This window comes from Chrysochloris asiatica, unplaced genomic scaffold (assembly GCF_000296735.1).
Source record: "Chrysochloris asiatica unplaced genomic scaffold, ChrAsi1.0 scaffold00023, whole genome shotgun sequence".
In the NCBI taxonomy this organism is placed as follows: Eukaryota; Metazoa; Chordata; class Mammalia; order Afrosoricida; family Chrysochloridae; genus Chrysochloris; species Chrysochloris asiatica.
Window position 1 is genome coordinate 10,787,925 of NW_006408541.1, and position 15,635 is coordinate 10,803,559.

At 44.9% G+C, this 15,635-nt stretch overlaps 1 protein-coding gene across 1 annotated transcript in view; it reads left to right on the plus strand.

The window, feature by feature from the left end:
• Positions 1–15,635, plus strand: part of ATP9A (ATPase, class II, type 9A) — a 175,200-nt gene that overhangs the window by 127,147 nt on the left and 32,418 nt on the right. Inside the window, exon 15 of the mRNA XM_006839177.1 lies at positions 9,959–10,120. Coding sequence (XP_006839240.1) covers positions 9,959–10,120 — 162 coding nt within the window. The remainder of the gene's footprint in view (positions 1–9,958; positions 10,121–15,635) is intronic.

Genomic DNA, 15,635 nt, shown 5'->3' on the forward strand with positions numbered 1-15,635 from the left:
CGGGAGAAAGATGAGGCTTTCTACTCCCGTAAAGATTTACACCCTCGGAAACCCTGTACAGGGTCGCTATGGGTCGGACCCGACTCAAAAGGCACTTAACAACAACAAATAATGAAAACTAGAAAAAAAAAAAAAAAGAGGTATTTGACTTACTTTAGAACTGACTTATGATGGAGTCATTGAAGTAAAATGACATCATAAGTTGGGGACAACCTGTATAGTCTTGTGATGTTTTTGCATATTTTTTTCCTTTAAAAATGTGAATTATAATACAGTCATAGAGTCCTGGTGTGGCACTGTAGGATCAGCACTTAGCCATAAGGTCGGTTTGAACTGCAAGGTCGATGATTCATACTCACCCCCTAGACGGGTCCCTAGAGGTCAGAACCAACTGGACAGCACTTCACAGCTGTAGTTTTGCATCCTACTTTTTGTCACTTAATATTTTATCATGTGTGTTTCCTAGTTTTCAAGAATCTTATTTAAAAATAAGTTTTTAAAATGTCTACATTGCTGTGTGCCTTAGTGTAAGTATCTTTAACTGTTCCTATACGAGCGGGTTTCAGAAGTTCATAAAAAAGTTCCACGATCTTTCAACTCCCATTTTCCCACAAGCTTTCTGAAGACCCTCCCGTATTGTTGGAATTTAGGTTATTTCTAATTTTTAGCAACAATATTTGTAAACATTTTGCAGTGCACATCTTTACACCTGATATAAGCTGTCAGCTCATGAACTTGACCAGATTATTTCTGAACACACAACATTGTGGAGAATCCAACAAGACTGCAAACCCAAGCCCCAAGGCAGGTGGTATCTGGTAAGGTAGTGCAGGGTAGAATCCTGGGATTCCAGCTTGGCCACCCTCTCTGTGCCTCCAGAACAGCTGTAACATGGGAATCCCAGTGGGAACTGTTGTGGAAATTTAGTAAGCATTCAGTAAATCCTTGTGTAGTTGAATGACTCTTTTAAAGACTGATAATACAAATCACCTGCTTGTTTTCCAGAACTTTACCTTTTTACTCTTCCACCACCATTCCAAAGGTGTTTCCTTTTCGTTCTAAGCAGAACCTCAGTTGCTGTTAAGTGCCCTCGAGTTGGTTGTAACCCATATCGTCCCTGTATAGGGTTTCCAAGGAGCGGCTGGTGAGCTTGAACTGCCAACCTTGCGGTTCAAACCGACTTTGCCATCTAGCACATTAATCCTCTGTGAATAGAGAGAACAGTTTAAAGGGCTGGCTAGTCTGTGATCCCATGGTTAACAGTGGTTGGAGGACAACACATTGAGAATCTTTTCCAAAATTCAGAAATGCAGAGATGCTCGGTTCTCTCTTGTCCTGTGGAATTTGTCATTCGGGTGACTCCTCCTCCAGTCTGCTCAAGCTAGGGCCTCTGGGGCCACTGAGACACGGAGTGTAGGTACTTGTGTTGTGGTAAGCACTGCACACCCTTGGCCACGTTCTGTTCTGGGAACTGTGTACAATGGTAGGGGGTGAGGTATGGGTGATCTTCTGATGAACTTGGACTTGACCTACCACTGTTGGGGTTGATCAGCATTTCTTCCGTCTGTGACTCCCCAGGCTGTCTTCCTGATCTCCCCTCTTTCATTTTGGGGATGGGAACATGATACCCCCACGAGACTAATATGAAAAAGGGTCACGCTCTTGGTAGTTATGGCCTGGGAACCAGTAGCTTGTTGGTTATTTGATGGGATTTTAATTTGAACAAGTTCAAATTTGGTTGGCAGGCTGTGTCTGGCCTCCGAATACTTGCATTGATCATTAATATGTACAAGTCTTTATTGCCTGCCTGCCCTCAGCTTTGCTCGTCCTGAACTTTGTTATATGAGGGTGCTTCAGAAAGTTTGTGGAGAAAATTCTAATTCCGTTTTCCCACAAACTTTTTGAAGCCCTCTCAAATTTGCCTTTGTTGTTGTTAAGTGCCGTCAAGTCGGTTCCGACCCATAGTGATCCTGCATAGGGTTTCCGAGGAGAGGCAAGTGGCTGGTGTGCTTGAACCATTGACCTTGCAATTCAAACGACTTTGCAGTTCAGCGCGTTAACCCACAACACCACAGCTGGGGAAAGATCTTTCCACGTGGGTAAAATCTTCTCATGGAACGCTTTGTGTTTCTGGGCGCTTTTGGTCAAAGGAAACAGTCCTTCACCTCTTCTATGTATTCACTGCGCTGAATTCAGACTTGTCTTGTTTTTGTAAAATTCTGAGTGATGACTGGGGGAAAAAAGTGTTTTTTTTTCTTTCTTTAGTCTTTTGTGTCTGTAAGGAGCCAGTGTTAATACTGCAATGCAGTGAATTACCTCATACGTCTTTTCTGCCCATAACCCCATTCACCTGAGGATTCTGGGTAAGAAATTGTGGAAGAAGCTGCTGATAGAATGATAGGATTCCGCTGTGATTGTAAAATCTGAAACGCTAACATGGACTTAAAACGAGTCACCTCAGAAGCAGGACTCAGGGCTACCATTAAAGGAGAGCCAGGAGTGGAACGCATCCTTTGGCCCCCAAGATCCCTGCACATCAAATCTCCTTGATAGACAGGAAGTTGTGAGGAGAGGAGCAGAGCAGCAGTAGCAGCAACAGAACCAGGACCCAGAGCATGAGACAGAGCAGTGGGCTTCCCAGTCCACAGAACAAATAAAGCTGAGTGACTCTGGGCAAGAGGGGTACCTTGATGGCCTTTAATTGAGGGAGGGAGCTTTGTTGACCTGGGAACCAGGGCAGAGTGCTTTCAGGCTTTGGTTTCTGGTGGACTGATGTGCACTGCAGACATTATCAGCAGTCAGAAAATGCTCTGTAAAATTCCCAGGCAGATAAAGAGGCCCGCCTGTGGGCACCACTGAAGAGAAGCTGTCCTGACTAGAAGGACTGAGCCCTGAGCATTTCCGACTCTGAATTGTTAACCTTGAACTTCCCTGATAACCCCCAGAGTTGTGGGCATGGTATCTGAGTTCTGTGTGGCCATCACAGTGGATTTTCAAACCTAATAGAGAAGTAAGAGAGTGCTGTGGGAAGAATGGTTGGTACCTTTTTCCCCCAGTTACCTTGCTGTTAAGTGCTGACTCATAGCAATCCTGAAATAGGGTTTCTTAGGAATGGTTGGTGAGTTTGAACCGCTGACCTGGTGGTTCAAACCGACCTTGTGGCCCAGTGCTGTATCCTGTAGCGCCGATACCTTCTTCTTCATTTTTACTATTTTGTCATTTTTATTGCATGTTTTTATTTTTTATTCATGGTCATAGTAGACAATGTGAAAGTACTCTGGTAAGAGAAAGGGGGCAAACAGCAACTATAATCATATTAACTAAAGATGGAACTATTGTTAACGTTTGGGTGGTCAGCCTCCTGAAGGATTTGCAAAGGCTTTTGTACTGCAAAATCCAGATCTGGTCATAAAGGTGACATCACACGTGACCCAAAAGAAGCTAAATCTAGTTCAATAGAAACCTTTCAGAAACCCAAATCCCTGTAGGAATCCACTTGGATCTGGCTGGGTCCTGAATCCTTCCTTTGAAATTCAATATCAGTAAGCTTTGCTATTCTAGGCAAGGGCAGTTTCTGGCAGACATACAGAAGCGGTATTCGTTTTGCTTTGGAGGTTGGAGTAATTTCTACCAGTTGGCATAGGATTCATTTCCTGTAACAGTGCTGTTTCCTAAATTTGTTTCCTGAGCACATTCTGCCTGGGAACCTTGAAATGTCTTTATTCAGCTCTCGGTTTCAGCCCCCTGGGCACTAGGCCCTCTCAGCCCTCCCAGGGGAAATGAACTAGATAAAATCTGACCAGAGAGAAGTCCTGCCTCGAGCACTTTCCACCTGATAGCATCCCATCATTTCCTGTATATTTGGGGATCTTGGTGTGCTGTGACACAGAGGGGGGTCAAGCTTTTATTTCTTGGCTTCAGTGGCCCAGGGGATGCTGGATCTTACCCTGTGGCCAATTTATCTGCCTTTTCCAGGAAACTGTTCAGATTGAAATAATTTTTTAGGTCTGTGAAGTCTCCAGTCATATTGTGCTCACTACAGAAAAAGTAGAGACTGCATATTCCAACAGCAGTTGCTAAAAATAACCTGTGATTCTCACCACCTAGCAACCACTAACCACTGTTATGCATTTGAGCTATGGTGTTGGAGGAGAATATTTAAAAATACCATGGACTGCCAGAAGAACAAACAAATCTGTGTTGGACAAAGCACAGCCAGAGTGCTCCTGAGAAGCCAGGATGGCCAGACTTCGTCTCTCATACTTCGAATATGTCATCAGGAGGGACCAATCTTTGCAAAAGAACATCATACTTGGTGAAGTGGAGGGTCAGCGACAAGGGGAAAGGCCTCTAGCTAGATGAATTGGCACGGTGTCAGCAGCAGTAGCCTCAAGCATTGCAACCATCATGAGGTTGGGCAGGATTTCGTTGTGCATCTGGGTCGCTGTGAGTTGGTACTGACTTGCCAGCACCTACAATGACATACACATGATCTGGTGTGGATTCACCCAGATATTTTTTTCGGTTTATTCATATATATCTACTTGTCACTTATAGTAGGTTTGTTTCTAAAGCCCAGATCATTATGTAAAATTGGTGAGAGGGAGTGTCTCCTCCTGCCCCACCCCCACCCCCCAGGGCACTCACTGCCTGGGCCCTCTTCTCCTCCACCACAGATTTCCATCCGGGGTTGCCTGTCACCACCTTCCCTGGGTGGATACCTGCTTGTCCCACTCGTCCGCCATGTGCTCCGGCCCCACAGCCCTGTTTGGTCCCCTTTCTTGCTCCCAACATCCATAGCATTTTTAGTCCCTCGCCTGATTGCCCTCTGCCTGTCCCTGACCTCAAGTTGTCCCACCAATGTACTGCACTCTCCATGGCTAGACCAAGGTGTCACAAAGCAACAGGAGATGGTGTTCTATGTCCCTTGTATGGCCTATGACCGTGCTGTGGCCGGCCCTGCATAGGGTCCAGTCCACTGGAGACACCACACCATCTGAGAATTTTTTCAAAGTTGTGGAAAATGTGAACTGTCCGATAAGGAGATAGTAAGTGAGGAAGCTGGTGGTGGTGGTGAGTGTCGTCGAGTCGGTTCTGAGGAGCTGCTGGTGGGCTTGAACTGCCAACCTTGTGGTTCAAACCGACCTTGTTGTCCAGTGTTTACCCTACAACACCACACCAGGACTCCACATGAGGAATGTTGTTGTTGTTAAGAGCCGTCAAGTCAATCCCGACCCATTGCAACCCTGTATAAGGTTTCTAAGGAGCAACTGGTGGGTTTGAACTGCAGACCTTGTGGTTCACAGTCCAGTGCATTAACCCACAGTGCCATACCAGGACTCCAAGTGAGGAACGGATGTCTGTGTTTTTGTATATTGCTGGACACATGTCACTGAACAGGAATCAAATTCAAGTAACAACCATTAGAAGGACTTCTGGCTTTCATATTCCTGTGGGATTTATGTGTGTGCATGTATTTGGGGATGGGGGTGGGGGGCACTTCAAAAAGTCCACAGGAAAATTCCATTATCTTTTAATTACATTTTTCAAACTCTTTTTTTTTTTTTTTTTTTAATGTTTTATTGTGAATGATGTGGTAGTTTACATGGGAGAACATTAGTTTTACATTCATCCTATCGTATATCGTTTCATTGCCATGGTTACAGTCCCCTCCATGCATCATCAACCAACCAAAGCCTGGCCCGCGGTCATCAGTACACAGCCCCTCTTCCTCTCTGGGTCTAAAGTCCCCAGCTACTCCATCTCTCCACATTTTCCAGACTGTTTGTAGCCCCTTTGATGTGTATGTGTACACATGTGTCCATGTGTGCACAAGCAAGCACATGTATATGCGTGTTTGGGTGCCTGTGTGTGTGTGTGGTCCTTACCAAGGAACAAGTAGTAATGATGTAACAGTGATACCGAGACACAAACCCAAAGCCACTGCCATCGAGTCGATTTTGTCTCAGACCCTGTGACACAGTGGAACTACTCCATAGGGTTTCCGAGACTCAGTCTTCACGAAAGTGGAAAGCCTCATCTTGGTCCCCTGGAGTGGCTGGTGGGTTCGAACTGCTGACCTTTCACTTAGCAGCTGGATGTTTAACTCACAGTGCCACCAGGTCTGAATAGTAGTGAAGAAATGACCATGGATTGCAGACCTGTCTGAGCCAGGCGGTTCCCCTAAATGCCTCTGTGTGCTCCCAACTCAGCTATAGGTCTGTAGACAATGGTAGCATTCAGACATGTGCACAAATGGGCTGGCAGTGTTGACTCAGGTTTGGGGTCTGAGGGGGCTTTAACATCACGTTGCTGCATCCTCGGACCCAAGGGCGAGGTTGGGGAGCAGGGGTCAGGAACTTAAGGAAGAAATGATCCCATCAATGTTACTTATTAACCACTGGGCTAGAATCTTGGAAAAGAATTTGGGATGCTTATTGGAGTGTTGGGCTGTGTTTTAGGGACATTACAGAAGACTACCCCTAAAACTGGCCCTCTGTTAGTAGCCACTCATTCCTGAGCCTCAGATATGCAAAACATTCTTTGCCATCAATTATTAGCACTGGTGCAGGATAGACTCAGAGAAATGGTCTTGTAAGTAACGATCTGAAGTTTGTGAGGATGAGGCTGCGATAAAATACTCTTTCTCAGATACCAGGGAAAACACCAAGTTAAAAGATAATGGAACTTTTTAGAGCCCCCCTCATATTCAGTTTGATCCGAGTTCAGTGATGGGAGATTGAATTTTGAGTACAAGACCAAAGAAATGTCCATCAAGGAGTGGCCTTGCAGATCATCTTCCTGTCCACTGATAACCTAAATGCAACAGACTGTGTTTTGTTTGCATCATGCTGGGCTTTTTGCTTTGTGTTTTTAAAAAAAGGACTGAAAATTCGGCAAGCCATGTTTAAAAATCACTGACTTATGTGGAGTCCTAGTGTGATGCTGTAAATAAGATAAACACTGGACTACTAACTGAAAGGTCAGAGGTTCAAACCCACCAGCCACTCCTCAGAAACCCTGTACAGGGTCACTCTGAGTGGGGATTGACTCAATGGCACTTAACAACAAGGAATTTTGTATCTCAATCAGTGATTCTTGAAGTAGAAGATTCCATGTAGAATTAGGGGCCCATTTCTCTCGGCAGCAGTTATCTGTGTTGGTTGGTGTTGCCCCATTGGACAGGGTACAGTTTATCGTCCCCCACCCCACCACCAGTGGCCTGTCCAGCCCCCGTGGAGATTTGAACCTGTAGCCATCATGTGGCTCACTGTCTATTTCTTAAGCCAAGAAAGCCGGGGTCGGTGGATGAGTCGGTAATCCTGAAAGCCTACAAGTGTGGATGAATTTCTCTACTCCTACAAGGCTGGACTAGGGCTGTCCAGCTTCTCTTTTTGAGAGCCTGGTATTTATCTTGCTGAAGGCCACCAGAGTTCCTTTCTTCAGATGGCAGGTATCTATCACATGCCCCTCACGATTAGTCTGTATCCTGCCTTTGGCAAGAGTACAAGGTGTTGTACCGTGAGCTGGCAGATTTCCCAAGCACACACACTCAGATACAAAGGGAAAATTATGAAAACTTGTCACAAGGTAGTGTATGGCTGGCCAGCAAATGATGAAAAAGCCCTTTCATTGATGGTCCCTGGCATGAGTTCTTCCATTTAAGATGCGGAAGTGGCCCTCTCTGTCCTTTTGATTTCCTCCTGGACCCAAACCAGACTTTTAAGAGGTGCACCCCACCCCCCTCCAGAGTTTGATCTCATTAATGCTAATGTATTCATGCATGCATTGTGTCACCTAATGAGGCTTCATATATTGCTGCTGCTCTGACCTCTGAAAATGATGATGTGGGGGATCTCTGAGACCCCAGCTCAGGCTGTTTAGGACCCAGGGACTCAGGATTTTATGATAATGGCTTGATTCCTTTGAGCTGAAGCTCCTCCCTCCCGCATAATAGCCAGCTGTCTTTAAGCATCTTCTTTTTGGAAAAGAATGCAGTTAGGTCAGCTCACAGCTGATAACACTGAGAGGCGTTAGTAAGGACCCCAACTCTAAAATCATCTCCTCTCCCTGTAGGAAGGACCCCAGGGGATGATCTGGCTTCTGTTAAAAAGTAACTGGAACATAACACCCACATGTGTTAAAGTCAGTCTGAGAGAGGGGTAGGTGAGAATGAAAGACCCCCTCAGGGCTCATATCCTGTTTGAATGACCCCCAAGGAGACTGCTGAGATTTGGATTAGGATGCTGGCCCCAAGGGGGTGGGGGCAGCAAGGGATCATTGGTACTAAGTTCCTAAACTCCATGGAGTGGTTTGTGATGGGAGAAAACAGACGTGCGGAATGTTTACATTGTCATTCAGCCTTCATCAGGACATTTGTGACTTTGAGTAACTTGAGATTTCTTGTTTAACTCTTCCTCTTGCACAATCTTTGGACAGTGGGGAGGGAGGTTGAACCAGTGAACTCCAGAAAATGCCTCCCCCTCTTGTTCCAGAACTCCGGATTCTTTCTTTCTTGCAATTTAGAGCAAGTTGTGGAGGGGAGTTCTTGAGTCTACCCCTTCATTGGCTGAATTTTCCAGACCTTTCCTCCTACAAGCCTCTGAGTAGACTAGAAGCACCAACCTTCTAGTTGGTACCTTAACCATTTATTTACTCCGTCTGGGGACTCTCAAACCTGGCAGAGCCTCCCATTCTAGAAAAAGAACTCATTAATATACATTTCATTCATGTATTCAGCAGGAACCATATTATGGCTATTGTTAGCTTTGAAGTTGATTTTGAATCAACTGTAAATCTTTATGGGAGCAGAAAGCCTCATCTTTCTCCCATGGAGCAGCTGGTGGATTCGAACTGCTGGCCTTGTGGTTAGTAGTTCAATGCATAGTCCACTACACCATCAGGGCTTCTGGAATCAAACTAGATAATCTGATTAGAGCAGCCTGTTGTTACTGAGTACTGTTGAGTTGGTTCTGACCCACCGTGGACCCTGTATAGGGTTTCCAAGGGGTGAATTTGAACCGCTGATCTGCAGTTAGCAGTCCAGTGCTTATCCTACAGGGTCACACCAGATCTATAAAAACACTTTCATAGAACCACAAATGAAATGAACAGTCATCTATGTCAGGCCCTGGGAAGGGGCAGGACGGGAGCCCCAGTTTGATGCCCGAATAAATGGTGTCCAAGAAGGCACTCGAGATTCTGATGGCAGAGTCCTCTGAGCCTCAGCCTTCTCTCTACAAACCGGATCTCTCAACCTCAGTAGTGTTGACAGCTGGTCCAGGCCATTCTTGGTTGTCGGGGCTGTCCAGAGAGTGCATCATAGGATGTCTTGCAGCATCCTTAGCCCTCACACCACAGGCCTGACAACCCCAGATGACTGCAGTCTTCCCTGCGGAGAACTGCTGTACACTCCCACCTGGGGGAGTGGAGTGGAGGTGAAGCAGCTCGAGAGTGTTGTGGGTTTACTTGATACACGTCCTTCCAGAATTGATTTGTGGTTGTCTTGTTGGATGCTGTCAAGTCTATTCTGACTCATTACTGACCCTATATTACAGAGTAGAAGTGCCCTGTAGGATGTCCTAGGCTGAAATCTTTACAGAAACAAATCAACGGATTTTTGTCCCGTGGAGCTCTTGGGTGGATTTGAACCGCTAATCTTTCAGTTAGCAGCCTAGTGCTTAACTGCCCTTAGTCCTGCATTGTTCCACTCTGCTTTGGGCTGGGAAAAGAGGATAGGCTGGACCTCATTGGGGCAGCTTTGGGTATGGGAGCCCTCACAGGCCTGGAGGCATGGACTGTCACAGTGATGGCTTGGACAGGGCAGCCCCAGTGACAGATGTGACTGCTCGCTCTTCACCTGTCCCCGCTCCGCCTGCTGCCTTCATGTTCATTTGTGTGACCTGTGAACCAGGACCCTTTGCTGAATGTCTGACCTTCAACCCTGTGTTGTGTTTAGGTGGCCCTGGTACAGTGGACGGAAAGCGTGGGCTTAACGCTGGTGGGCCGAGACCAGTCTTCCATGCAGCTGAGGACCCCTGGCGACCAGATCCTGAACTTCACCATCTTGCAGATCTTCCCATTTACCTACGAAAGCAAACGCATGGGCATCATTGTGAGGGTGAGTGGCCACTTGCTTAAGACTTTATAGGACAAACCACCAAAGTATGACTTGGCGTTCTCTCTTCCCCTCTGTGACCTTCTTGACTCTTGACATTTGTCACCCACACTAACAGGGGAACCAAATTCCCAAAGCAGAAAGAATGTGGGTTCATCCATCAACTGGACAAACCTCGGGTGAGCGCTGGCTAACTCAGTTCAGAGTGAAGGGATCAATATTCATTGATGATTGATGAGGCATTTCTTGGTCCTGCAGTCCTAAGTTTATACTCTTTGGTTTAATGAAATAGTTTGAACTCTTCTTTAATGATGCAATCAGAAAGTTCTCAAGAACAATGATTGTCAGTCTTTCCACAAGCTTTCTGAAGCTCCCTCATATTTATTTTGGATTTTGAAAGATATTTTACTGGATTTATATATACAGAGCTAAGTGTCAACGTCTAAGTATACATGTCAGGTTTTACTCAGGTGTAATAAGCACCCAGAACAAGGAGCCGGAGACAACTAACCATCCCAGATCTCCTCAGCCCTGAACTCCCCCATCCCTACAACGATCAAACCGCTGTGCTGATGTCTACCATTGATTAGTTTTGTCTGCATTTGAAGTTGATTGAAATAGAATAATACAGTAGACATTCTTGGATGTTTGGGTTCATTGGCTCAGATTTATGTGTTTGAGAGTCCTCGGTCGTTTTGCATATGTTTAGTTCAAAATGATTTTGTTCTTTTTTTTTGTTTTTAAATGAAACAGGGTGAGTTCAGCCGAAGGCCCTTTGCCCTTCCTAGATACCATTCCTCTCAAAGACTTATCAGATGTGTTTGGTTTTACATGCGCTTATCCTCTATATTAGAGACCTGGTGTGGTGTTGTAGGCTAAGCACTGGACTTCCAACCATGCTAACGGCAACAGGGGCAGTTCAAACCTACCAACCGCTCTTAGAAACTCGTATCAGTTGCTATGAGTCGGAACCTAATCTGCGGCCCACAGCAACAAACCTCTATATAAAAACATCATAATGTGTACACCTTTATTCCACTTCTTGTTCTGCTTATCATTAAAGAGACACTGCATCCCATACATTGAATCCTATGCATAACCGCCATTGTTTAGGTCTGTTTCAGATCCCTGTATGTCTTAGGTCTCTAGAGGTGCTGTAACAGAGCATACCGCAAGTAGGTGGTTTTAACAAACAGAATTTTACTTTCTCACAATTTAGGAAGCTATTGTTGTATTTGTCTTAGGCTGGATTCTCTAGAGAAGTAAAACCAGTAAAGCTCAGATATGTATAGATATGGACTCCTGGTGTGGCGCTGTGGGATCAGCACTGGACTGCAAACCACAAGATCAGCAGTTCAAACCCACCAGCTGCTCCTCGGAAACCCTGTGCAGGGTGGGTATGAATTGGAACCAACAGCACTTAACAACAAGGAAATGGCTTACATGGTTGTAGAGGCTGGTAAGCCTCAGTTTGTGGTCAGATGTCAGCCTGGAAGCTTCTGATTCATGGAGTTGTTGATGATTCCAAGGTCGGCAGATCAGACAGCAGGCTGCTGACTCACAGGCTGAAAGGGCTAAGCAGTCCCTAGACAGACAGGCAGTGTGGCAGGCGGCCGGCTCATGCCCCAACACCTTTCTCACAGGTGATATTTTTCACTTTGTAGGCCTCTTATTTGACTGAAAGGCTGGTTTCAATTCTAGGTTTTAAGGGTGTCTCAGGGCCTCAGCCCTGGAGGTCCCACGAGTCTCTATCAGACCAGTAAGTCTGGTCATGTGAGTTTGAATTCTGTTCTGCGTTTTTGTCCTACTCTGTCCAGGACCTTCTGTTGTGATCTCAATCAGAACCATCTAGCCCATCTGATCTCAAGCCGATGGAGACTGTGTTTCACATGATCCGTTGCCCTTTGAACTTACTGTTTCTTGAGTCTTTGATTTTCTTCACTGCTCTTTGCTCCAGATGGGGAGAGACCAATAGTTGTACCAAAGATTGCTGCTCATAAGCTTCTCTGATCCTAAGCTTCTCTGATCCAAAGCATTGTCTTCATAGACTATGTCATGCCAATTGACCTAGATATCCCCTGAGACTATGCTCCTAAGCTCAGTGACTGATTCCTTCAAGGTATTTGGTTCTGGCTAACAAATTTTCATACCTTTGTTCCCTGTTGTTGATGGTGTTGTTAAGTGCCATCGAGTTGATTCTGAACCATAACAATCCTGTATAGGGTTTCCAAAGAGTAGCTGGTGAACTTGAACCACTGACCTTGCAGTTCAAATGACTTTGTAGTGTGACGCATTAGCCCACAGCACCACACCAGAACTCCTTGTCCCCTGTATGCTCTCCTCTATATCAGAGGGCTTCAAAAAGTTTGTGGAAGAGTGGAATGAAAAGATAATGGCATTTTTCCATGAACCTTTTGAAACCCCCGTGTACATGGATATATTTGTAGCACATACAAATATGTATGTAGAGATATCCTTTGCCAAACCTATATATACATTCTACACCTGTTCAGCTATTTACTTGTGTGTCCAGTAGTGAATTCTTGTTTATTACTGTTTTGCAGGATTGTGCATGTAGTAGTATCTACCACCGTTGCCTTTTACTCTTGTGCACCTTCCTGTGTCTTCTTTGCCTTTGTCTTGTGATGCTGACCTTTCACCCAAGTTAACACATGCCTACTCTCTAGTTAGTGATTTCTCCTCCTATTCCTGGTTAACTATCAGAGACTGTTTCTTGGTGTGTGTAAACCTTTTCTTGACTTCTTATGTTGTGGTTACGTGCCATTAACTCAATTCCGACTCACAGCAACCCTGTACAGGGTTTCCAAGGAATAGCTGCTGAGTTTGAACCCACAAACTTGTGGCTAGCAGTCCTGTGCTGGTCCTGTATACCACAGTAGCGATTTTGTCAGTATTTGCCCTTTGGTGATTAACTTATTTCACTCAACATGTAATGTCCTCCAAGTTCATGCATGTTAGGAGATGTTTCATGGCTTCATCCTTGTTCTTTAGCATTCCGTTGTGTGTAAGGACCATCGTTTGTTTATCCACTCTGTCATGGATGAGCACTTAGGTTGCTTCTTCCATCTTTCTGCTATTGTGAGGACTAGCAGAAATACTACGAGGAGCATGGGTGTGCAGGTATCTACTCAGGGCTCTTAGTTCTCCAGGATCTGTGCCTACTAGTGGGATGGCCGGATCATTTCGCATCTCTCTTTCTCACTGTTTAAAGCAATGCCTTACCATTTTCCACAGTGGTTGTACCAGTTTACAATCTCACTAGAGTATGTGACAGTTCTAGTTTCTCTACCCCCTCACCAGCATTTGTTTTCTGTATTTTTTTTAAATCATTACTGTTATTGCTGTAAGGAGCTCTGGTAGCATAGTGGTTACATGTCGGACAGCTAACCTCAAGGTCGGCAGTTCGAAACTACCAGTTGTTCCGTGGGAGAAAGATGAGGCTTTCTGTCCTATAAAGATTTACAGCCTCAGAAACCCTGTACACGGTCGCTATAAGTCAGAACTGACTCCACGGCACAGAACCATGACAGTAGCAGTTGGTAATGAGTATAAGCATCTCTTCGTGTATTTACTGGTCACCTGAATGTTTTCTTTGTTGAAGTGTCTGTCCATGTCTTTTGTCCATTTTTAAATGGGATTGCGTATCATTTCATTGATGAAGTGTTGAAGTTTTTAAAATAACTTGTAGAGATTTGTCCCTTGTCCCGTTTGTCGTTGTCAAAAAAATTTCCCTATCTGTGGGTTCTCTTTTTACTCTTTTGGTAAAGCGTTTTGATGAGCTTAAATGTTTAATTTTTCATTGCTATTGTTAAGTGCCATAGAGTCAGTTCCAACTCATAGCGACTGTGTATAGGGTTTCCTGTATAGGGTTTCTGAAGAGTGACTGGTGGATTTGAACAATTGACTGTATGGTTAGCAGTCCAGTGTTGGTCCTGCAGCGCCACACCAGGATTCATTTAACTTTTGATTGTGAAATGGGTGAAAGTTTACAGACAAGATCATCAGCTTTACCGTCAGTAAACCACACACCTTGTTTCATCTCAATGATTACAACCCCCTCCCTGCAACAAGTTATCCCACTTCTTCCCTGTGGGTGCCCCTCCATTTACATCTTGTATTTCACAAATGAACAAGGCAAAAATCTTTGATGTACACTTACAAAACAAAACAAAAATGTCTTCATTTAAATGTCCAAAGGGCGCATTCTGCTAGCCAGCCTCCTGCCTGCAGGCACACAGCTACCATCTCTGTTTTCGCTGCTTTTCTAGGTAGGGATCTTAGCCTCCACTCATGCTCTTCCTTCTTGATGATGCTGGGATTGTCTGCTCCTGAAATGAAAGATTAACTACTCTACCACGTGTAGTTACACATCTACAGTGACAATTACAACAATTGTAATTAAACCTGCTAACAATTACTCACAATCGAGTCATCAGATCCTATTACCGCAGGACTTCACTTTTAGGAATCCCACTTTCAGGAGGTCCTGTTTACCTAGTTCATCTTCTCTGTGTGCATGTTTAGTTTTGTTTGGAATTCTGTTTATGCCAAATATTAGGATCTCCAGTGTTGTCCCTGTTTTTTCTTCCATGACCTTCAAGTTTTTGGTTTTATATTGATGTCTTTGATCTTTGATGAGTCAGTTTTTGTATATGGTGTGAGGTACGGTTCCTGTTCCATCTTGGTGCAGACAGATAACAAGTTTTACCAGCATTATTTGTTAAAGAGACGGTCTCTTCCCCATTTACTGGCCTCTGGCCCTTTGTCAAAGATCAGCTATTATAGCTCGAAGGATTTGTTTCTATGATCTCAGTCCTGTTCTATTGGTCCATCTGTCTGTTGTAGTACCAATACCAGGCTGGTTTGACTCTCAGGAATGTATAGAAGGCCCTGAGGTCCTGGCAGTTTGAGCTCCCTGATTTTGTTCTTCTGCAGTACTACTTTACGTATCCAGGGGAAAAGGACACATTTTTAAAGGGATTTTTATGTCCCAGATGCTAGTAGGCATGTTAAGATTTTTCTGGACATGTATTCTTGGCAGCTTTTGAATGGGAAGAGTTTTCCCCGCACACAGCTGCTTTCCCCAGGGTCCACACCTGACCTGAGCCATGGTTTCTGAGCTGTATCTTGAGTCATACATCTGATGGTAAGAACATCCGTGGTCTGGAGACAGCAGCATAAATCCTGGGGGTGGGTTTCCCAGGGAGTTGCAATCAATATCTGCTGTGAGATTGCTTTCATTTTGTTCCAGTCTTTAGTTCTCAAGTTGTCAGACTGTGGCTCTGCTAAAGTCATTTGAGGGTTGAATCATCATGGAATACTGCCCGGCATCAGCTATTCTGGAATAAGTGAATGGTACACCCCAGTTTTCATTTAGTTGTAAAGGACACTCAGACCCAGACACGCATCACATTGTATACGATGTGGGTCCGTGTCTTCCCACGGTACGAAACAGGTGCTCTGTAACAAAGGGGCTACAAAGGGAGGAGAAGATGGA